At 41.2% G+C, this 24,647-nt stretch overlaps 1 protein-coding gene, 1 long non-coding RNA gene and 1 pseudogene across 3 annotated transcripts in view; 1 reads left to right on the plus strand and 2 right to left on the minus strand.

Annotated features, from left to right (window-relative positions):
- RAB38 (RAB38, member RAS oncogene family) overlaps positions 1–24,647 on the plus strand; it is a 136,794-nt gene that overhangs the window by 53,679 nt on the left and 58,468 nt on the right. For both annotated transcript variants that reach the window (XM_030332438.2, XM_032595055.1), the window contains exons 2-3: positions 7,204–7,359; positions 19,293–20,294. In XM_030332438.2, the coding sequence (XP_030188298.1) occupies positions 20,093–20,294 (202 nt within the window). In that variant the 5' untranslated portion in view covers positions 7,204–7,359; positions 19,293–20,092. The remainder of the gene's footprint in view (positions 1–7,203; positions 7,360–19,292; positions 20,295–24,647) is intronic.
- LOC115525306 lies at positions 4,821–17,008 on the minus strand. Its single transcript, XR_003972344.1, has 3 exons — positions 16,997–17,008; positions 13,805–13,808; positions 4,821–4,905 (listed from the first exon to the last, which is right to left on the minus strand). It is a non-coding gene; the product is annotated as an uncharacterized LOC115525306 (long non-coding RNA).
- LOC115525305 lies at positions 5,060–5,534 on the minus strand (annotated as a pseudogene).

Raw genomic sequence — 24,647 nt, forward strand, 5'->3', positions numbered from 1 at the left:
AAGAAAATTAACATATTCATCACCCCTAAAAGATTCCTTGTTCTCTTTTGTAATTCTTCCTGTCAAGCCATTCTCATTCTCTCTTCCTCTCCCTAGGCAACCACTATTCTGTTTTTGATTACTATGCATTAGTTTGTATTTTCTAGAATTTATATACATATATACATAATATATATGTATATTTATATGTATATGTATATGTAATATATATACATATATGTGTATGTGTATATATATGTTATATGTGTATATAGTATGCTATATATATATATGGCATATATATATGGCACACACATGTTATTGCATGTATCCATATTTAATTCCTTCTTATTGCTGAGTAATATACCATTGTAGGGATATATGCCGCAGTTTACCTATTCAGTGGTTGATGGACATTTGGGTTGTTCCCTGTTTTGAGCTATTACAAGTAAAGCTGGTATGTACATCCACATATAGGTCTTTGATGGACATATGCTTTCATTTCTCACGGGTAAAGATCTAGGAGCAGTTGGATCGTGTGGGTGGTGTATGTTTAAAGTTTTAAGAAACTGCTAAACTATTTTCCACAGCATTTGCTGTATTTTACATTCCTATTTATTTCAATTTTTTTCTCTCTGTTTTCATTTAGGTTAGTTTCTATTGCTATGGACTCAAATTCACTAATACATTCTCCTGAAATTGGTTGTTAATATCATCTAGTGTGGGGGTGCCTAGGTGGTTCAGCTGGTTAAACATCTTACTCTTGATTTCAGCTCAGCTCATGATCTCACAGTTCGTGAGACTGAGGCCCATGTTGGGCTCTGTGCTGACAGCGTGGAGCTGCTTGGGATTCTCACTCTTCCTCTCTTTCTGCCCATCCCCTCCTCACTCTCTCTCTCAAAATAAACTTATTTTTTTTTTAATGTCATCTAGTGTAGTTTTCACCTAGAAGCTCTGATCTTTTTATTATCCCTTTCTCCAGTTTTATTGAGATACAATTGACATGTAACACTATGTTAGTTTAAGGTGTACAACATAATGATTATACACACACACACACACACACACATACACACATACATATGGTTTTTATATGCCTTATAAACCATTGTTTTAAGTATTTTGTCGTGTATTGATAGTTTCAGGAAGGAGAGTAAATCTGATCCCTTTACTCCATTCCAGTCAGAAGTTGAAGTGCCTGAGCTCCTTACATCTGGTGGCTCTTCCATTTTCGACATATAGCTTGCAAAATTTCTGTGCTTTTTTCCATCAAGCTGTGGAAAGAGAAAGAATATGAAGGATTATGTGTAGGTAATTTTATGAGTCAACTCTGGAAGTTGTTGCTCACATCTGTAACATTACCCTATGTTTGTAGGTCACATGGTTATATCTGACTGAAAGCCCAGTGGAAAATAATAGTCAAGCTGTAATCTCAGGGAAAAACAGGAAATGATTTTGGTGAATGGCTCACCAACTTCTACCACGTTGTACATTTATGGGCACCAAATAACCATTTACTCTTCCTCTCACATTAAAAAATACATTTATTCCATGTCGAGAGACACAGCCATCCAGGTATTTATGATCTTCAGGTGACGCTTTTTTCTCACTATCAAATCTAAACTCCACCTCTAATAATTTTGCAGCATATAAAGCAAAAAAATAATATTTTTGCTCTCCCATGCCCACCCAGTAGAAGGTATTGGAGCAGGGATAGGATAATTGCAATTAAAACTTGCATTCTGACAAAGAAAAGAGTGGGATTCTACTGTAGTGTGTGCAGTCCTTGCCAATGATGTACATTCTGCCAGGCAGGCATTGTGCAGTCCCTCCTTGCTAACAAATGGAGGAGATTCCTTGATTTGATGTTTATTCTACTTTCTGAAAACATTTCATCTTTTGTTTTTTGCATGTCCCGACTCCTCTCCTGGGGGTTCCCTTCCTATTAATTATCCTCCACTATCTTTCAGCAAGTTCGTTTGGGGGAAAAGTCCTTTCTTCAAGGTTGCACAACTTTCATACTTCTGTTCATGAGACTTGGGGGCCTGTATATGTTTGAGACATGAGTGTTCCAGACATTTTTAGTATCGGTTCATGGCCTCTTCAGCAATTCAATTTCCTCAAAAATAAGTAGATCTACTTGCATCCAGTCAGTTTCATCTGACTGTAGATACACCAACATTCTTTTCTAGACACCAGTCTAAAGCCTGATTCAGTTTTGTGCTTTCTCATCTACGTATCTCTTATTCTCAACTTAACAAAGCCTGGAAACCATCTGAAGGAATCTGTAGGAATGTCACCCATTACTAGGCTACTGTTGTGTTAAGCTGCTTTCAATCTTACTTTTTGCTATTTGAGGTCTATAATAAGTATCTTTTTCAGTCTTTTGGGGCCCTAAATTCTGGAATCAATAAATTACCTTTGATTTCTAATTGAGAAATAAGTATTTAAACTGATCTCTTTCTTGCAGTAACTTGTGAAAAGCAACAAAGGGTTGCAACACATACTAAGATTAAGGATCTTTTCAACCACTTCTCTGAGTGCTACAGGATCATAACATACCTTTCAAATTACTGAAGCATTTGTTTCATCAAATGTTTTTTATCACATAATATGGATCACCAGTTTTCAAGTGTGTTCTATCAACAACTAACTTAACTAAAACTAAACAGCTAAACCAACTTTATAAAGTTTAGGTCATCCTTGGTGACTCCTTCTGCTTCTGGTATCAATATTTTAGAGTAAATCAATAAAGTAATACAATGGCTTGAACATTAGAATTTATTTCCCTTTCCCATGAAGCCCAAAATGAGTATTCTTCATTAGCAGGTATCTTTCCTTCAGATTGCACCAACCCAGGCTTTCCATCTTCCACAGATGGCTCCTAAGATTTTGAAGCTTTTCTCCATTAGCTTGTGGGAGGAGAAAGCATGGAGAATCATGCATGGGCTGTGCGTAGAAGTAGACATGTCAGTTTTGCCCACCTCTTCTTAGCCAGAACTCAGTCACATGGCCAGACCTAACTGTAAGGAGGGTAGGGAATACATACAGGGTAGTTGTGTCTAAAGGAGAAGGGGCTGAAAACTTTGGTCAATAGCTAACTAATTTCTGCATAGAAGCCAATACTGTGGAAGATAGAGTAGGAAAACCAACAAAATGGAATTCTTGACATCCTTCTTCAAGTTTCATGATCAAGTTTCACCACATGACTCGACTTTTCAACTATGTTAGCTAACATTCCTTTTATTGTCAAAGGTTGTTTTAGTTGGATTTTCTGCTACTTGCTATGTCAAACATTGTAATCAGTAGAGTTGCCAAATGGATTTTCCATTAACATCAACAGTCTTTAACACAGCATCACTTCCTTTAACATAGCATCACATGCTGCCTTCCTGTTACCTCTTTGAGTAAAGTAAGTTTTAATGTTGAATGCTTGAGTTTCCAGTAAAGCATTTGATGTATCAGGCTGCATACTGGGAGATTCAGCTCTGCCCAAGTGGTGAGGCCTCAACATATGTCAGATAGGAGTTTGGAGGCAGGCTAAGGTCTGAAGAAGCCCTTGCAATTCATGTTTCTTTGAGGGTTAATCTTGTAGTAGGAATGTGGTCTGTGATGATCCCCTAAGGCCTCAGAATCTATGACCACACCTTTGAATTTCCCTAGAACAAAAAAAAAATCAACAGATTAGTCTCTGTTTTAAACTTGACTCCTGTTTTTTGTTTGTTTGCTTTTTCTATCTTACAGATCATCTGAGCCCAAACTCTTCTTCTTGGCGATACTCATTCTGAATTCATGTCTTCAGCTAAATTCAAACAGTCGTACTTTCTTTCCAAGGTCAAAATAGAGCTAAGGATTGTTCTCATCTTCTGGTGTCTGCCTCCTTTCATTTCCTTCATAACAACAGAAGCTCATTTTCCTATTTCTTTTTTCTGATTTCAGGAATCATTTATTCATTCACTGATTCAGTCAACAAATGTTTTCTGAATGTCTGCTGTGTATCAGACACTCTTCAGTGTGCTAGAAAAAAGCTAGATTGAGCTACTTCCATAAATCGGACATAAGCTCATATAGCATTCAGGCAATTTCTAGAATGGTAATGTGATATATTGGAAAAAAATAGAGGCTTTGAGGTCAGATACTATTGGGTTTAATCTCCAACTCAATTACTTACAGGTTGTGTTAATTATGAAATGAAGCTATCCTGTGAACCTCAATTTCTCCTTTATAAAAATGTGGGTAATACCATTATTCAAGGTTAGAATAATAATTAAATGATACAAGGCTAGCAAAAGTCTTGGCACAGAGTAGTATAGCGAATGCTTCCTCTTTTCCACTTTTTTCTTTCTTTCCTCTCTCTTACCTGTCCTCTATTCTTTCACCTTCTTTCCTTCCCTACCTCATTTTCTATTTTACTTCTTTCTGTTCCAGCTTTCTAAGTTCCTAACTTCCTTTCCAGGTAAACATGCTAATGGCTACATTTTAATTTTCCAAGATTATATTGAAATTCTAACAGATACTCCTTAGCATAAACACTCCAGATTAGATGCTCTTTGAATGACCTAAGAAAGAATATAAATACTAATTCTCTTTATGAGATCTGTACATTCTTCCCTTCCTAGATGGCTGCATAGGTAGTTTCTCTTTCTGACTCTAGAAGTACATATCACTGTCCAATTGGGATGATGTCCACTGCCACTTTCCAGGCATATCTTAGAGATGTTGGCTGAGAAAGAGCAATTAGATATCCAAAATAGTAACCACAGAGGGCTGAAAACTATTTTTAAAAAATGACAGGGGGAAAATTTATTTATTTATTTATTTATTAATTTATTATTATTTTCACTAGGCAAAGAACTTTATTAATCTTGTTTCAAACTTTATTCCCAGGCTTCTTCAGCTTAATTAGCTACAAAGAATGAATTGTGTCTAAGCAAAAACTGAAAAGAGCTGCAGTGTCCCAGGGGCTTGGGCTTAAAAGTATTAGAGATCCATGAACAAAATTTTAAAAAGCAATCTTAGTATAAAATAGCAGCTCCCCAGAACTTCTTCAAGTTCTGTCTTCTTCAGAACATGACTCCATTCAGTTTGCTTCAATTTTGGAAGCTTCATCAAAATTCTTCACAAGATCTGGAATTTCCTCCTCCTCCTTCTCTCAGGTGGCAAGTGGTCCTTTTCCATCAACGGATTGTGTGGGCAGAGCTTCAGCCAGTCTTAAACTAGTCAGACTGTCTGCACCGAGTTGATTTAAGATCCCGGGTAGCATTTCTGTCAGCCATTTCCTCTCAGCATGACCTAGAATGGTCAAAGTATTCACTGCCAAGGATGCATTAACTTTAGGCTTGTTGAAGTGGATCACTGTTCCTTGGTTTGTGAATCTATTTGCTTCTTCAATACGAGAGGTATTGTTTACCCCTAACTTTAAGGAGAACTGAAGTTTTTTATCATCTTCTGTAGCCGTTCTATGAGCCACTTTGTTCTTTTGGTTCCTTTTCCACCGATGCACACTAGTGCTTGAATTTGATGAATTTCTCTTGGTTCGTGATAGTTTTGTTCATCTGGTTGGAGCAGAAATAGGACCGCGGGGGACTAGGGTTGGCGCTTAGGGGGCCTAGGGCAGACTAGCCACGATTAGGTGCACATGAGCCAGGACGCAAGATGGCAGCTCAACAGGGGAAATGTATTTTTATTTTATTATTATTTTTTTAACATTTATTCATCTTTGAGAGACAGAGAGAGACAGAGCATGAATGGGGGAGGGCAGAGAGAGGGGAAGACAAAGACTCTGAAGCAGGCTCCAGGCTCTGAGCTGTCAGCTCAGAGCCCAACACAGGGCTCTGAGATCACAGAGATCACAAACCATGAGATCATGACCTGAGTCGAAGTTGGAAGCTTAACCAACTGAGCCACCCAGATGCCCCAGAGGAATGTATTTTAAATGGAAGACAGAAAAGCATGAGGATTTAGTAAAGTTTTTAAACCTATTTATTTATCTAATTGACTATACTTGATAAAGCTATTTGAATCTATTTCATTTTAATAGAAATTATCATAGGTAAAAAATGAGAATAAATGGGTTTGTTTGGTTCCATTTGCTATAATATTCATCTTGAAATAGAGTATTCATTTTAGTGCTCTAGAAATTGAGTCTAACCATGTATTACATGTAGCATCATATAAAGGATATTTTTATAGAATTTCTTTGTTGAATATCACTCCAGATTAAATCTTTAATTAAATTGAAAAAAAACTTTGAGTCTTTATTGAGATGTGTGAAATGCTTTGATGCTCTTAAGATAAGAAGTGTTAAGTGCTAAGTATAATTAGATATAGAAAATTTGCACATGCTAGAAATTATGTTCAAAGACCACATTGATTTTTTGTGAAATTTGCATTTTGGATGAACTCCCAAAATATATGAAAGATAATTTATATAGCTCAAGAAGACTATTTTTATTACCCTCTGTTTCACTATGGAAAAAAAAAAGAAACACAGATGTTTTATTATCTTTTGAAAAAGGAAATGATATTTTCTTAACATGCCACTTCCTGGGATATATCACTTCATACATAATGTGTTAAAAATAGGAAAAAACTCATTAAGTCTAGTGATGTTATGCCTAAAAAGCTCTATTTGAGTTCACAACTGATAATTTTCTGGGCTTTATCTTAAGTACGTTCTTAAGGGACAATGGACGATGACTATTTGGAAGAAATATGTTTCATGTTTGAAACAAAGGAAATCCCAATTACGTAAACGATTAAAATTAAGAAATCAAGGCACCTATATGATATCACTGTAATTGTATTTACATATCTACACATACACAAATACATTCCAGAGAAATAAATATAGAAATAAGTAATAAGATACAATGCGGTAAAATGTTGGCAGTGATTGTTGTTAGCTGATGAAATTATGAATGATTTCTTTTTTCTACTTTCTGTATTTGCCACACTTCTTGAAAATGTACTTGAATGAATGTATAATTTAAAAAACTTAAAAAGAATCTCTATTTGTCTCAGTGTGGTTAAAGAAAGAATTATTTCCTTTTAGTGACTACATTTTTCTCCTTCATAAAGGAGACAGTAATATATGTATAGTACAGATTGGTGAGCACAAGTTCAGAAAATTATTGCTGTTAAACACTTACTCTAAACATTTATATGCATTAACTCAGTACACAGAATAACCTAACAAAGTTGCACTATATCTCCATTTTACAGGGGAAGAAACCGAGGCACAAAGAGACTAAGTTTCTTGCCAGAATGAATCCAGGCAGTTTGGCTCCAGGGTCCACCTCTTAACAAGTATCCTATGCCTGCACTTAACATATATCTACTATGTGCTCTGAACTTTTGATAATGCATCATTGCTTTACGGTAAGCATGAATACCTCAGACCTGGATGGTTCTGCGTTTAAATCCCAATTCCAGTATTTACATGTAGTGTGTCTTTGGAGGAGGAACTTAGCCTCTCAGCCTGAGTTCCTTCAATAAAAGGGGATAATGGTACGATTCAGCCATAAGAAAGAATGGGGTGGCATTACATACTGGATACAGACACAAAAACTCCAAGATACATTGCTAAGTAGCTTCCCCAAGATCATATGGATACTGAGTGGAGAGTCACAATTTGAACTCAGGCCTGCTTAATGCAACAGTAGCATGTGTTATAGACTCTTGGAGTGGCTAGAGAATCACTCTAGTTGGCAATGTTCAGTGATGCTTTCTTAGAGGAGGTTGAATTCTTTTGGTCTTTTAGTTTTATTGAATGGGCAATAAAGTTCTTTTAGCTCCAAATAAAGGTCTTGTAGTAGAGTATTGGTATTTAGTCTTATAGAAGATTTCCTTTGGTCTTATAGTGGGGGCAACAGGAGTACTGAGAAATCATGACTCACTTTTGTATAGTAATCTCTTTAATTTCCTAAATAATTGCTCACCCATTTATCCAGTTTGATTTTTATAACTACAGAGGGTAGATAATATCACTATTACTGCTAAAATATCTGAGACTCAGAGAGATCCAAGGACTGCCCACCGTCACACTGCAAATGAGTTGTAGAGCTGAGACTAGACCAAATAATTTGTCTTTTTCAGTGGAGTCTGAAGAGCCATGAATGCAAAGTGAAGAGTTCCCATTGGCCTCCCTGCTTGTATGTCCTAGGGGTCTGCTATATACATTTCCTTCTCTTAGCCAAGATGGCTGTCACTTCTCTTGCTGGGGCCCATAATTACAGGCTTTTCAGTAATGCTTGTGGGCCCAGTGTTCCAAATCTTGTTTTTCCTAGTTTTGCTAACTTCTCTGTATAATAAATGCCAGGCAGCACTGACTAATTAGCAAACAGCAGACAATGCATGTTGATACATAACTTATTCTTCCAAGGCCCCTATTTACTGCCAGTGACTTGTGACCTCACTGTGAACCCTGGTGGCAATAAAGCTACCACTGTGATTAGGGTTAGAATACATGTAATCTTCTTAGCCTTAGTTGAAACTGTGAAAATCCCTTTCATCTTCAATTATTATTTATTTGGCCCTTTTCTCTGGAGGGCAAGGGGCTGTCTAATCCCCCGGGCTGAGCCTCAGGAGTCTGTATCAGCAGGAAAGAATGCCAGCCTTGCATACCAGGAGCTGGAAGACCTGGCCATGTATTGGAGAGGCCATGACCCTGGTGGGGGTGGAGATGGGGGAGCATCAGGAGCTTGCTTTCGGATGGTTATTCTCCAAGGAAACTGCTCTAAAAGTGGCTCAAGAAAACTTCCTAGCAGTGTAAAGTGTTCCTAAGTGGAAGAGAATGAATGAACTGTAAAACCTTTATTAAAACAAAACAAAACAAAACAAAACAATATATAACATAGAGTAAACTGAAGTACTATGGAGTGACTCAGGAATGATTCAGCTGATTGAACTATTGCACTCCAAAGGATCTTGGGTCAGCACAGCCAAGAAGTGCTCACTGGAGATGCACAGACTTTATTCCAGAACGGCTAAGAGTGTTGGAGTATGTGTTCATCAAGGTTAAATGCCTGCATTTGAGTACCTCGGAGTACCTTAACTTTAATGAGTCAGTAGCAAAGGCTTCGTTAAATAATTATTTCATTGAAGGAAGGAAGCAGTAGCAAAAAACACTCAGCAATGGCTGTCACCAGGAATACTAAACAAGACTGTTTCAGTGGAGGAGAAGACCCTCTTACCTACAGCTGTAAACACTTATTCCATGAGCCTGGAGCCTGGAATTTTGAATTTCTGTAGCTCTGATCTTCCTGAGCCTTCTGGTACCCAACAACCTAAGGATGCTCCCCTCCCTTTTTTTTTTTTTTTTTTTTTTTTTTTTTTTTTATCATGGAATTACCAGCCTTAAGAAGCCCAACAGACATGTCTGGGAGGCCTCTGGTCATCCTTGTGGCTCTATTCCTGTAACGTGGGCCAGTTTGTGTAACAGAATGCCTTCCGTGGGGAAGGTGATCCCAACTGTCCAGCCAAATATCTCTCTTCCAAAGTGAACTGGCTGAGGGAGGCTGGCTTCTAACCCAGGTCGCTAGCAACTGACAAAGATCTGGGATCTAAACCCTGATCAAAAGAAAGATATTACCAAACCTCTTTAATGGGTTACAGTGGAGACTAAATGGACCAGAGCTAAGAGGTTTTATTACTCCCATCCTTCTTTTTTGCCCATATTTTCTTTTCTTTGACTGCTTCCTAACCAAAATTTCTGAAATAAACAGGGCCCTTGGGTAACTAGGGAGAAAACAGCAAAAACTTGTCAGTTTTGTCCCCAAGGTGAGCTGCTATGATATTGTTGGCAAAAATCAACAAAAAAGAGCTTATTGATCAAGATGTATATTTATGTTTTTGAAAGATGTCACATTTAAAAAAAAAGGAATGGCTAATAAAAAACTTTCAGTGGAATACTTGGGAAGCAAGTTGAGCAAATTTTCTAGAAAGTCAGATAAAGAGAAAAAAAGGATGAAACCCTAAAAAAAAAGTCTTCATAATGGTGGTTAGATTTTAAAAAAACTTCAAGATACTGAACACAAATAAAAAGGCAAATCAAGTTATCAAAGAAATAATGCAAGAATGCTTCTGCAAAATGAAGGGCATGAGATTACTTAGTGACTTAAGGGGTAATACTATAAAATTTCAAAATACCAAGAGTAAACGAAAATAAGTGGTAAATCCTAAAAGATTTCCAAAATAATTATACATTAATTTTCACTGATTTTAAAGTCAATACACGTATATTGTAGAGAATTTAGAGAAGGTATAAAGAAGAAAAATCACCATGAAGTCTATATTTTGGCAAGGTTCCTGCCAGCTATACATATAATTATGCACATATGTTTGCAAAATTGGGATGATGGGAACGTCACTGGGCACTCGGAGCCCCATCTCCCCCACCCCAGCCTGGGAATGTGGGTCCTACTTGCCTTTCCTGCTCTCAGAGGGTGCTCCAAGGACATAACCCTGAGATAGTTTTACTGTGTTGAGAACTGCACAGTATACCTGACTAAGCCCAGTTAGGACCTCTTCATAAACTTCTAAGATTTGGAGGACAGGTGTGGGAATCTACTCGTCTTGCTGCCACCCAAGGCAAGCGTCATACTTAAGTTCCCTTTGCTTATTAAAAATGCTACCTATCAACCTGGAGAGGCCTAACTCTGTTCCTCTCTTCCTGTCCTCCACGTATGGGGCTGGTTTCAGATTATACCTGGGAAGTTCTCCAGAGGGTTGTGGGCAAACAGATGATAATACTGACAGCATAGATGTGTTTCATGTGTAATTTCATGTTTGCTTTTTTCCAGATTATATCCTAAACATCACATGGCACTAAATATTTTTACAAATGTGATATTTAATGGCTATAAAATACTAAATTCAATTAAAATTTTTGGATATGACATTGTCTTTTTAACCAATTTTCTATTGATTGGTACTTGGGTTGCTACTAAAAATCTTTTGCATAAATCTTTGAAACACTGATTATTTTTTAGGATGGATTCCTAAAAAAGGAACGATTGATAAAAGGGCATTTACTATTTGTTAGATAATTATGCCTATTTTCAGGACTCACTTTTAATGCATATGGCCAGATTATCTTTGAAAAGGTCTTATCAATTTAGAGAAGGTATTTAAGAGGGGTCTGATGGTGTGGGGTAAAACAACCAGGCTGACCTGGGAGTTCGTGGGAGAGTCAAAAATGGAACACAGCTCTTAAAACTTATAGTCTCATGGTGCGGGGATGCCTCCCTCTCCTTTGCTTTCTGTGGAAGCCAGCCGCAATGCTCAAGTTCCTTGTAGGAAAAACAAGCAGCTTACTGCATCCAGGGCTCAGAGTGGTTGGCACGGGCATAAGGCATGGTCTCACGTGGTTCATATTTTCCATTGTCATTAAAACATTTACTGTCTGCTTAAGTCAGGACACAAAATGCAGCCCGGTCTGAAAGAGGACACAAATCCATTGGAGCCTTCAGGTGTGACATGGCAAGTACTGTGCCAGGTGCTGATTGGTACAATAGATTGGGAGGAAATCTACGAAAATAATTCAGTTACGACACAGAGCAGTGAAATGACCTACGTATAAACCGCTGTTATGTGGGTGTGCTACAGAGGGAAATGACCTTGTTGGACTCTAGGAGGTTTATCACTTAAGATGTGGTTTGGTTGCATGAAACAGAAAACAACTCAAGAAAGATTAAATAAGACAGAATTTATTCCTCTCAAACATAAAATAATTTCAGAGGTTGGGAATAGAGTGTCCTACTGAAAAAATGTAGCTTTGAAGGCGATCCATCTCAGAGTGGTAAGATAGGTCTAAGTAGGGGAAACAGAGCCAGGGAGATTTCCTTAGGAAGCAGCTGCTGATGAGCTGTCATGAGACACTGAAATGAAAAGCACAGGGTGAATGGGAGGGATTTTGGAGGGAAGAATCAGCAAAGGTGTCTGGGTGGAAAAGCAGGACACCAGCAGGAAGGAGACGAAGACGGTATCAAGGTTTGGGAGGGCCATCTCTTTGGGGGAAAGATGATGTTTCCTTGCAGGCACTTGGAGCTTGTGGGGATGCCTTCCATCAGGGCCTTGTGAGCCGAGCCTGGGCTGCTGTGGTGGTGTGTGGGGTGTGGCTGCTGCTCCAGGATAGCATGGGGACCTCGTCTGAGGTTCTCGAGTGTCAGCCACCCGCGAAACGGTGCATAGGTTACTTTGGGAGGGCAAACATCTTGGCACTGATAAGATCAGTGGCATCAGGATGAGAAAGGTTGGCTGCAAAAATACTGAAACCTAAAACACTGATTCAGAGCATCTGGTGGAGAGGCCTAGAAAAAGTTATTACACAAAGATTGCTGCTGAAACCTGGAACTGGAGCTGGGAGTCTTTCGCCAAGACCCGTTCAGTGTGTAGTCATTTCTTTTAAAATTTGTTTTCTCGCTTTGAAATCAATAATGTTCCCAGTAAAAATAAAATAGAAAATATACAAAAGTAGAAAAATATAATATAGCAAAGCAGTAACCTCATGATCCAGAGATCTATACCTTTCCATAGTTTTTGTATGTGTATTATGCCAAATGGGGTATTATAATATTTTATAATTTTTTTTCCAATTTCAGATTTTGTGAAAAATATTATGAACATCTTTCTAAGTCATTCAGTATTTTTTCTTTCACCTCATTTATAAAGATTGTATGATGTGTCATTATATATTTATACCTTTATGATAAAGTTTTTAAGTTTTACTTATTTAAGTAATCTCTATGCCCAAATTCATAACCCTGAGATTGAGAATCACATGCTTCCCCCACTGAGCCAGCCAGGGACCCCTACCATTGTGATATTTAACCTGATGCATATTTAGGAAGTTCTCATTTTTTTCTGTGACAAACAACAGTATAATATGCATTCGTGAAGTTAAATATGTACAAATCTCTAGTGATTTTGTTATTATAAATTCATACAAATGGAATCATTAGGTCAAAAGGCACATACGTTTTTAAGGTTTTTGATACATGTAACCAAATTTCCCTCCAACAGCTTTTTCTTATAGTACCACCACGATCACATGATAGTGTCCATTTCTTTGCATCTTCATGAAGACTGGTATTTTTAGTATTAAAACATATTTGTCTGTCTGAAGAGTGAAAAATGGTATCTCATTGTTTAATTTTCCTACTTCTATTGCTAGGGAAAAAAAAATTTTTTTTGCATTATTACTGGCCTTTCTATTTTTCTTGTGTGGTGGTTGCTTATTTATAGCTCTGTCCCTTTATCTACTTGGATGTATTAAAATAATTTATAAGAGCTTTTTATATATAAAATATATTCCCTTTTTGCCTGTTGTAAATGTTCCAATTTTTCCCTCAGTTTGCATTTACCATTTGTCTTGCCTCTGGTAATTTTTAATATGTCTACATTTAAAATGTTTTTCCTTTTATGATTTCTGCCCTTTGCAGTATGCATAAAAATCCTTTGCCCGCAGTAATGCTGAAATAGATATTCACCTCTATGTCCTCATAGTACTTTCACAGAGTATAGGAAATGCACGCAGGAATTTGTCTGAGATAGAATCAGAGGACTCAGATGATGCGATGTGTGGGTAATTCAGAAGGAGGAGTCAAGTGTGACTGAGTTTTCAGGCTTGGTAGACTTTGGTGAGGGTGGAACCACTGACTAAAACCAGGAATACAGGAAAAGGAACAAGTCTGTTAGGGTAGATAATGTGTTCGGTTTTGCACAGGCTGCTCTTGAAATGTCTGCCAGGGATCCTGGTAGAAATGCCCAAAAGGCAGTTGGAACAGCGAATGGAATGCACGAGTGAGGTTGGGGTTTTAAACACAGATCTAGAAGCCATCAGCAGACATTTGATAGTTCAACCAACATTTGCTTTTCAGTGAACATCCTGGGCCAAACACTAGGCTAAGGTACTTCACTGCCTTATTTCATTTAGGGTTCCTAAACACTTCAGGAGGTAGAAATTATTATCCTCATCAGGTTATACACACCAAGGGACAGGTTTACAAAAACTACATTTCTTTACTGAAGTCCTATAACTGGTTGGTGGTGAAATTTGAGTGTGAAACCAAGTTAAGTTGGCCTGATTCCAGAGTTGAAGCGATAGCCTTGTTTGCTCCATTGCCAGAGAGGTGGATGAGCTCAAGCAAGGAAAGGCAGAGTCCCATTGGTAGGGACTAGCACACTTGGGTAGTGGGCAGCAAAGAAGGAAGGAGCCAGTGAAGGGATCTGGGGGAAGGTAGAGGCCGACATGTATACCTGCTGACTGATGGCCAGCAGAGGCCAAACATATTGATGGTGGGGACATTCTCGTTGATAAATCTGAGACCCCACTCCTGCCCTTGCCCCTGAAAACAAATTCTGTCACGGTGCTTTGCACATAAATACTCCTTGACTGACACTCCATCAGAAATTTTCTTGGGTTATCCTCTGAGCTAGACCATACCAGTCCCTGTGTCCCCACTTGTTGTGGGTTGGGGGCTCACTCCCAGAAGATCCTTAGTATTATCAAACTATTGCCTCCTCTGAGAGCAACAGAAGTAGACTCCTTGTTTTATGGCAGAAACAAGGCCAAGAAGTCTGGATCTGGATTTTACCACATGCTACAGGAGTGTGAAGAGTAGGAAAAGCAGGGATTTAGGAATTATGAGTTACAATTTTCATTCTGTCACTTTGGGTAAATTATTTAAATTCTCTGAGCCCATGGGGTGCCTGGGTGGCTCAGTCAGTTGAGCATCTGACTTGGGCTCTGGTCATGATCTCCTGGTTTGTGAGTTTTAGCCCCGCTTTGGGCTCTGTGCTGACAGCGCACAGCCTGCTTCCGATCCTCTGTCTCCCTCTCTCTCTGCCCCTCCCCTGCTTCCACCCTCTCAAACATAAATCAACATTTAAAAGATTCTCTGAGTCCCATTTCCCTCATGATAAAATGGAGACACCCACTAACAGGGTGGTCGTGAAGGTTAAATAAATTAACTAAGATAAAGGGCTTGGTGCATTGTAGGCACTCAGTACAAGGAAGTTAAAACTCTGAGTCATACTGAATTATTTCGCTCAGTGTTCTCCGATGCTTACCTTTTGGCTATTCCAAAGCTCATTTATACTCATCCATGTTGGGTGGGTTAGGAGGAAAATAAATCCTAACTCAGCCTTCCCTATCTGTCTAATGCAAGTCAAATGTGTTCAGCGAAAGCATAGAAGTTTAGATGGTAATAAATCTGCTGAAAATGATTTGGGTAATGATCTGCTTGTTTTGGTCCAAACTAAGTGGTGGATTCAAAAACTCACCTGCAATCAATTTCTGATGATAATCTGTAGATATCCTATCATAGTTTTTCTTTCTGGGTAAAAAGTCCGACATCAAAATTCTCATGGACTGAAGTGTATTCATTTGAAGCACTTTCCATACAGAATCCATCCTGGCCTCTCTCCACATAGTTTGAAAATGGTTGCCTGCTTCCAGACACTTGCTCTGTCCTGAGTCAATACTGGATATAACTCACATTGCAAGTTAGCACAGGCTTCAGACAAGCCTAGTAGATAAAAGGGGGGCTCTTTGCATTCAACAAGAAATTAGCACAGCCTTCACTTGGCAGAACTATATATTAAAATGGTGATTTAGGAGAATTTTCAAATGTCCCTCTTTCTTGTGGATCTCATCCTCTGCTTCAGGAATAAACATTCTTTTGGACAACCCTGGCTTGTTCCTGGGGCTTGTTGTAATTATTTAATAGCCCCCCCCCCCCTTTCACTCTCAAGGGTCCCTTTTTGGATGATAAATTCTATTGTTATCTCTTACAGGGCTTTTTCGAAGATATATTATTTGCATCAATCTAAGAAAAATTACCATACCTTTCCTCCAGCAGAGTCTTTGGTACCCTATCTTGAAGTCATTGAAGTATTTCTTCAGAGCAATAATTAAGAGCCATATAAACTAATGAATAACTCCCTACTGCTCTCTTATTGGTGAAAGCAAATAAGGTAACTTTATAAGGACTCATCTAATAGAACAGCCCTAGGAGGGAAACATGTGGATTTCGTGTTTCTGTTTGCAAAAAGCAATTCCCAATTATTTTATTTATTTATTTTTTAAAGTGTATTGATTTAGTTTGAAAGAGAAAGCATGAGCAGGGGGAGGAGTAGAGAGAGAGGGAGAGAGAATCCCAAGCTGGCTCCAGGCTGTCAGCACAGAGCCCACTGCAGAGCTGGATCTCACAAATGGGAGATCATGACCTGAGCTGGAATCAAGAGTTGGACACTTAACCGACTGAGTCACCCAGGTGCCCCATTTCCCAATCAATTTAATTAGTTTTGCCACTTAATATGAGCAGAGTATGAACCTACATTGAATAGCAAGGGAATGGAGACCTAGAGAAATCTAACTCTGTGCTTTCTGGAATGCCATTCCGTGCCTGAATTCTGAGAACTCTGTGGTCACATACAGCTTTTACAGACTTGAGTAACCTCCCTTCCTGTTCTTCAGGATAAGGTGTTCTGTAGTGTAGCAACTTGAGGGCAGTAAGATTATCAAAGCATCACCAGAGATGCTTTGAGGGTTACTGCGGAAAACAGGTTTCCATGGCGCAGTGTGGCTGCTGGGAGGAGCCACATAGCACAACCCCAGCCATTCTCTCTGGAGGGAAGGAGAGCCAGCTTGTCAGGATAAAGCCAGGCATCCTTCTGGATAGACTCAAGGTATCTGAGACAGATGGATTATCAGGTTGGGCCAGATGGGTTCTTACAGAGTCTCATAATTTGGGGGGAGAGGAGGGACAGTAGGCAAGGATGATCTACCTATTTGCTAATATTCTTTTCATCTGAAGTTACTCTAGCCTGAATCTAGCTTATGGTCTTTCCTCAGCTACCTGGTTTGCTATTTGCAGCCTAGTTCTGAGGGAAGAAAAGTTCAAAGGAAAGCAAAGGAGCACAGGAATGGCTTGCCATCCAAAAAATGTGCTTGGAGAGCTCTTATCTTGGGGGCAAATGCACAGCAGCTAAGGAGAGAACAGAGCCATGAAACCGGAAGAGAACCATGTCATGATGCTTGTTTTGAAATGGCTTTTCCACAGTCTTTCACCCAAATGTCCTAATTGGGGGGTGGGAGGGGAGGGAGCAAATGGAGTACAGGATAGGAAATGCCACAGCTTTGGTAATGGTGCCATTGCAGGAGTGATTAGAATCAGCTGAGTGTCACTCCTGCCGGAAGGTGTGGCTAAAAGACCCAGAACTCTGACAGGTCAGTCACAAGTACACTCCACAGATCTTGTAACCCAACTCCCTCATTTTACGTCGGATCTTTCAGGATGTCACTGAACTGCTAGCCTGGCAGGATCACCAAGCCGCTTTAGTCTAAAAGATTTAAAAAAACATAAACCAGGAGTTATTTCTCCCCACTGTGAAGAACTGTCATGAGACCTAAATGAATGACTCTGGAAACAAATTGTAGTACTTCCTGTCTGGCCAGGGAGCTTGCTCTCCACAGTTGCCCACTGCCCCTAACAGGGAGGCCCTGTTAGAGGCAGTGAGGCTGAAGCTTTAGGATCTGTTCCTTAATTTTGTATTCTTTTGCTTAAAGACCACTGCCCACCCAATTTTATAAGCTTTAGGTCTCAGAAAACCTGAATCTTGGTCTGCCTGTCCTACATGGTAAATCTAACTATCTGGTGCTCCAACATGCTCGCAATCAGAAGAGGAGACCAAGTAACGCTGGGGATGGCTCAGCTTGGACTAGGCTGGGAAACAGGCTGGGGCCTGTAAAGCAGCTGGGGCAGGCATAACACTGAGGGCTGCTGGCTCATGTAATGTCTCAACCCTCTACCCGCTCCTTGTTTCCACCCCCAGTTCCTTGCCCAGACCAAACTTGTCTTCAGGTCTACAGACCCAGGATTTTAGATCTAGGGAAGGCCTTTGTCATCATCCCTCATTCTGCAGGCTCTCAGAAGGGCCTGACCCCTTGAGGTTTGTGAACTCCCCTCCCTGCATAGTGAAGCCACAGCGTTGGCCAATACTTTAAGCAGGAAGACTAGTTGGTTCACTTGTTAGATATAATCTGCCTGCTGTGTCCCTGCATCGGTGGAAACCAAAGAGTGGTGTCCACCTGTCTAGGCAGCCAATAAAACACAAACCAGTGCAATGCTGCACACCTTCACTTAGTGCCCATTGTGAGCCAAGCTACTCCCTGAAGGGACAGAAAGCTGACAAGATATGATGCTGGTCCTCAGTATTTATATCAGAGAACAGGGTGTGAAAAGTTTGCCCCTCGTTTGCTATTTATAGCTGCCATTTAGTCAGCACCTGCTATTCAGCGGGACGTTTTATTATACATATTGTCTCTACTTTGACCGACAACTCTAGAAGGTAGATACCATTATTCTCACTTTGTGCCTGTGGAAACTGAGGTGCAGAGAGGTTATGTGACTTCTCTAGGTTAGGCAGCTGGGGCATCGCTCTTCTTGTTAGGGGCTCATGGAGGCTGAAGGAGAGCATGTGTAATGTCAGATGAAGGCAGAAAGATGATGGGCGTGCCTCACCTTCTATTCTCTGTTTCACACAAGCCTGTATTGAAGTCCCAGTTGTAACACTCTGCATGGGTTTGGGAGAACTGCTCTCTGTCTTGCTTTCCTCCTCGATAAACTGGACAAAATACTTCATAATATAGTTGGAAAGATGAAATGAGATAATGTGGACATGGCTCAGTTCCTGGCACTTTCGGGTACAAAATGATTCACTTTGGTACAAAATGCTCATCACATGGATCTGCATGCCACTTCCTCAGAAATTTATGTTTTTACTAAATTGTTGCCTTCTCAGGGAGGCCTTCCCTGGCCACCCTATCTAAAAGGCCAACCCCATTCCAACTCTTCATACCTGTAGCCCTACGTTATTTATCACCAACTAATATGTTACAAATTGTACTTATTTATTTTTGTTTTTTTCGTCTGCCTTCACCTACAAGAAGGTAAAGTTTTTGAGACCAGGAATCTTTGTGCTATTTCTGTATCATCCCAAGCACAAATATATATTGGTTAAAAGAATAAATTAAAAACCAAACAAAAACCCCCTCTTTGGCTTAGAAAATTGGCTTTTAATTTGACTTTTTCCTATTTGACCCTGGGTACATTACTTAAAATGTCTAGGCCTCAGTTTCCTCTTCTGTAAAGGGGGAAGAATGATGGTATCACTTTTAAGACTGCTAGGATAATTAAGCGACATGCATATAAAAACTGGCACATAGCAAGTGCTGGATAAATGCTTGCTATTATTATCACTTGAAGTATTCTGACCAGTTATTTAAATCGTCTTTCAATGTCGCCCAGAGCTTTTAGGATAGAAGAGGAGGCTAAAAGCCAAGGATACCCTCTGCGTTTTCAGCCCAGTGATCCCCCTTGGTAGACCACTGACAAAGAGTCAAAATGCTCAGTGTTCTCACTGCAAGGCTGCTCACGTGTCTGGATTACCATTACCACGTCACTGAGGAAGACAGCAAACTGAGGCTTGCCCAAGATCAAAGGACTTGTCCAAGATCACTCACCTCTAAAACCAGGGCATGCTGAACCCAACCCCCCATGTTGGGCCTCCTACAATTGTATTATCCGCTGCCTCTCTTCCAAGCTCTCTCTGCAGTGTGGGTTGGAGACGCGGCTGTGAGCTCAGAAGCCCTGTGTTCACCAGGCTTGTCACTTTCATCTCCCGCAATACACTGAACTTTTCTAACTCAGTTTTCCCGCACGCAGAACGTGGGAAATAAAGCCCACACCTCACAGCTTTGCGTTCAGGATCACAGGCGAGGAAAGCTCTTCGGAAACTGCAAAGCGCCCTACGAATAACCTCCGCAACAGGCATTCACACTCGAGCTCCCCCACTTCCCAGTCCCGGGAGACGCTCCCGTCTCCGCCCACCTCCTAGGCGGCGCGGCGCGGGGTAGGAAGGAGGATTAACCCCTGGGCGCCTGTCTGGGCGTTTCTCCAGGCGGCCGGGGAGGAGTTCCGCCTCTCGCCCCCGCCCCGCCGCTGGGCTCCCTGGCGCCCGCACTCGCGCTCTCGGAGTCCCTCTCCCGCCCAGGCCCCTGCTGGCTGCGCTCCCTTGGTCCGGCACGGCACGCGGGCGGCCCGCCAGGATGCAGGCCGCGCACAAGGAGCACCTGTACAAGCTGCTGGTAATCGGCGACCTGGGCGTGGGCAAGACCAGCATCATCAAGCGCTATGTGCACCAGAACTTCTCCTCGCACTACCGGGCCACCATCGGCGTGGACTTCGCGCTCAAGGTGCTCCACTGGGACCCTGAGACAGTAGTGCGCCTGCAGCTCTGGGACATCGCAGGTGAGCACCCGGGGAGGACGCGAGGGCCGGAGGGCCTCGAAGCGGGTCTGCAGGCCCCGGGGCAGCGGGTTGAGGTCTAGTGTAGTCCGGGGCGCTGAGCCGCAAGAGTCTTTTTCTGGTGGGTTGAAAACTTGTTTCCAAAGAAAACAAAAAAGTTTCTCTCTCTCTCTCTCTCTCTCTCTCTCTCTCTCTCTCTCTCTCTCTCTGGCTGAAACTTCAAGTGCATTCCCTGGCGCTTTGGGATTGTTGCTTGAACACCCTCTCACACCCTCCCCTGGGATCACTCGACCCAGCGCGGGCCCCCGAAGGGACCCAGAGAGAGACTATCTGGAGTTGCATTCAGTTCTCCCTCTCCAGCTCGTTTTCCGGGCGTGGGCAACGCTGCGGGTGACGAGGCCCTTAGTGTCATGCCAGCCACCAACGGGGGAGTCTTCAGACCTGTTAACAGCGGGAACTAGGAGAGTTCCAGGCTAGAGGGGTTTACTCACTGCTCTTTTTAATTGCTCCTTGCTCTTGCCTCCCTCTTTACCCTTCAGTCAAGAGAGTTTGAGGTTCTCAGCTTTGGTGAAGCCAAGGATCTTTGTGTGTATGTACTGGGGGCAAAGTATTATTTCTCTCTTTCTCTGACTCTCTGTGGTCTATGAAAAGGAGCCTGTGCACATACCTTAAGGTCACTTTTGTCAAAGAGTCTATGACATTAGTCATTTCTTTCTTTCATTTTTTAAGTTTATTTATTTTGAGAGAGAAAGTGCAAACAGGTGAGGAGCAGAGAGAGAGGGAGAGAGAAAATCCCAAGCAGGCTCCAGTCTGTCAGTACAGAGCCCATCCAGGGGCCACCCAGGCACCCTGGCCGTACGATTTCTTGATCTGGCCTTAAAGTTTTCAGTGAGAAATCTGCAAACTGTGAAGCTTCATTACAATGTTTGAAACCAGAATTTGATTCTGAGGGTTTGTACCCAGAGCTGGGCAGGGCATTAGGCAAATGTATGTCTGCTCCAAGCGTGAGTTCTCGGACTGAAGCTGTTTGCAACCTGGGCATGTCCAACCCCTCATTATAGATCCTGGCTCTGCCACTCACTAACCTGCTCAGTGGCTTCAGACAAGTCCCTTCAGCTCGGTTGCATCCTTGTTAAGTGCAAAGGGGTTGGACATGGCAGCTCAGGAATCTTCCTGCTCAGTTTTAAGGTCCTCTGGGATTCGTTGTGAACAGTCCCACCTCACCTCTGACTGTTCCATGGTCTGTGGTACCAGGAGTCTTTGTAAGTGCTGGACCCAAACCCGGCACTTGTCCTTCAGAAAATAGCTTCATTTTTAGCTGGTGTATTTGACTGGAAACACTTTATCATGACTCGAAGCAAGAACAAATGTGGAAAATTTTTGAAAGGGCACTTCAAGTTCTGGGGACTGCGGTGCCTCTTTAATCATGAGCTGCCAAGTCTTATGATAAACCTTTTGGCATGTGAACAGATTCATGCATTTGAAGTCATCTTCAGCAGCTCCAGTAGCATGGGGGTTATCAGAGACCGGAAGATGTTACCAGCCACTATCTGATTGGGTTTTTCATCTAGAAAAGCCACACTGTGTCTCTGTACTCGGTTGCTGCATTTTTTGGTGTCTGAAAACTCTTCTGGCTGTACTGGAGTATCCAGGACTCAAGTTTAGAATTAGCTTACTGTTTCAAAGGGGATATAGCTATAATTTAGACTTTTGTGTCAAATGCAAATAAGGATGTGACCTCAGGCGTGTTATATAACGTCCATGAATCTCAGTGTCCCCACCTAACAGAGAGGAGAGAAAGGTATAGTGATTAAGAGACTAAATTCCAGAGTCGAACCGCTTTCGACTGAATCCCTGTTTTACCCCCCCATGTCCTGGGCGATTTTAGGTTAAGTTTCCTAACCTCCTGATTTCAGCCGACTCATCTGTGAATTAGGCAGAATGCTTTCTCCCAATAAATGGCAAATGAGCAAACAGATGCCAGCTAAAGGTGACTAAAGTCTCCACTATCTAGGAGAGCTGCAAGGATTACTGTTATACTACCATTTTTTTTTGACCATGTATAAATGCTAGGAAGAAGGACATGATATAAATATGTGGACTAAATCTTAATAAATGAGGGGGCCCCCCAGATGCTCAGTTCGTTAAGCATCAGACTCTTGATTTTGGCTCAGGTCATGATCTCAGGGTTCATGGGTCTCAGCCCAGCGTCCAGCTCAGTGCTGACAGTCTGGAGCCTGCTTGAGATTTTTGTCTCTCTCCCTCTCTCTCTGCCCCTCCCTGACTCATGCTGTCTCTTTTTTCTCTCTCTCTCAAAAAAATAAATAAGTAAACTTTAAAAAATTATAAAAAAGTAAATCTTAATAAATTTGGAACATAGAATCTGTTCCAAAATGCCCAGCACCATCTTTTAGCTTTATCAGCATTACAACATGCTGACATGAGCAGCTGAAATCCCAAGTTTAGAAATGCCCCCTGAGCCATGGTTCTGGACTAACATGGCTGTGGAGGCTCTAGTGACAGAGGCCTGTGTACATAAGAAACGTAAGAGGTCTGTGTACGTATAGTGGTGTGTAGCAGGTCAGTTGGAGAAATTCTTCCCAGAGCTCTGATGTTCAGTGGGAACCTGTCTGTGTCAGCCTCCAGCCCAGAGACCCTGTGAGGTGAGTTATAAGCTGGGCATCAAGCACAGCTGGTTGTGGGGAACCTGTGCCCTGTGGGAAAGGATGATAGGAGCATTGTGGTGACATGTTTCGTGCTACATCAATAGCCCTGTGAGGAGTGAATTCATATGAAGTCCAGCCTCAGTTGCCCACCCAGATTCCAGTTAACTAACTGTACCTCACGGCACCTTCAGATCAGCCTGTCTGTCCAAACACAGGAATGATTCCCTTTCCTCTTTATTCTCAACTCTGCTATGTGTGTGGAAAGAAGAGGCGAGACTAAAAAGTGAACGGTGAGCCTCACTTTGAACTAGTTAGGAGTGTGGGTGAGATAGAGGGGATGGCCCTGTCTTGATAGAATATCAGATCCATCTGCTATAGAGGGGATCTTTGCTCATTAGACCTTTGATATTCATTTGATTCAATGCCAAGTTGGGCCTTATTTATTTGTCCAACTAATTTCCATCATATATCTCTTATAGCCGCTTCAGCTGGCCAGTCTGTTCCTGAAAGACTCCAAAATACTTCTCAGGAGGCACCTGGCTGGCTCAGTTGGGAGAGCATGCCACTCTTGATCTCCAGGGCATGAGGTCATGAGTTGGAGCCCCACGTTGGGCATAGAGATTACTTAATTTAAAAAAAAAAAATTGCCTCTCAGGGCTTGTGAAGTAGGCCTTGACACCAACATGGTAAATTCCACAAACCTTGTAGGGAATAGCAATCACCCTGAATCCCAAAGATTCTACATAGAGGAGCAAGTGGGTCAACTCTGGGTTCCAAAGCTCTTGATAGCATCAGGAGAAATTAAGTCATTTTGCCCAAGGCCACCTGCCTAATAAGTGGGAGAGCTGGATTTGGTACAGTTTTGTTTTACTTGGAATCAAGCCATGTTCTTCATGACTAAAGCCCATGAGTCCCTGGGACATTGCTGGCCCATTGGGGTTATGCCTTCCTCTCCTTTACAGGTATTCCTTCCTTAGTAAATAGGTTGTCCTTGCTTTCTCCTTCCTATTTCTTTTTCTTTTCTTTTCTTTTTTTTTATTAACGTTTTTATTCATTTTTGAGAGGTAGAGGGAGACAGGGTAGGAGTGAGGGAGGGGCAGAGAGAGAGGGAGACACAGAATCTGAAGCAGGTTCCAGGCTCTGAGCTGCCAGCACAGAGCCCGACGCGGGGCTTGAACCCATGAACCATGAGACCGTGACCTGAGCTGAAGTCAGACACTTAACTGACTGAGCCACCCAGATGCCCCTTCTACTTCCTATTTCTAACATATTTTTGGATATTAATCAGAGCCACTATGCAGATAGAAAGAGGAAATGCAATGAAAATCTATTTCTGAAAATTTAATTCTTGGTTGTAAGGTTTTTAAAATAGGTTTATCAAGAAAAAAGTAAATAAAAGGTTCACACTTGAGACTCTTCTATTTCTCTTCAAATCTGATACTATAATTACTCCATTAGCATTTTCAAAGAGAACTATACAATTTTGTCTAGAACTCTTAACGTGCTTTGGGACCCAGCTGCAGGAATTGAGATAGCCATAGTAATAGTAGCTCACATTTCATACGCATTTATTCTTGCAGTTGTCCACACATTTTAATTTTTAATTCCCCAGTAAAATAGCTGATTAGGTGGAAGTGCTAGAATTTAAAATGTGGCCATGCTCAGTTCACCATCTAATGGTTTGTGGGAT

This window comes from Lynx canadensis, chromosome D1, assembly GCF_007474595.2.
Source record: "Lynx canadensis isolate LIC74 chromosome D1, mLynCan4.pri.v2, whole genome shotgun sequence".
Classification (NCBI taxonomy): Eukaryota; Metazoa; Chordata; class Mammalia; order Carnivora; family Felidae; genus Lynx; species Lynx canadensis.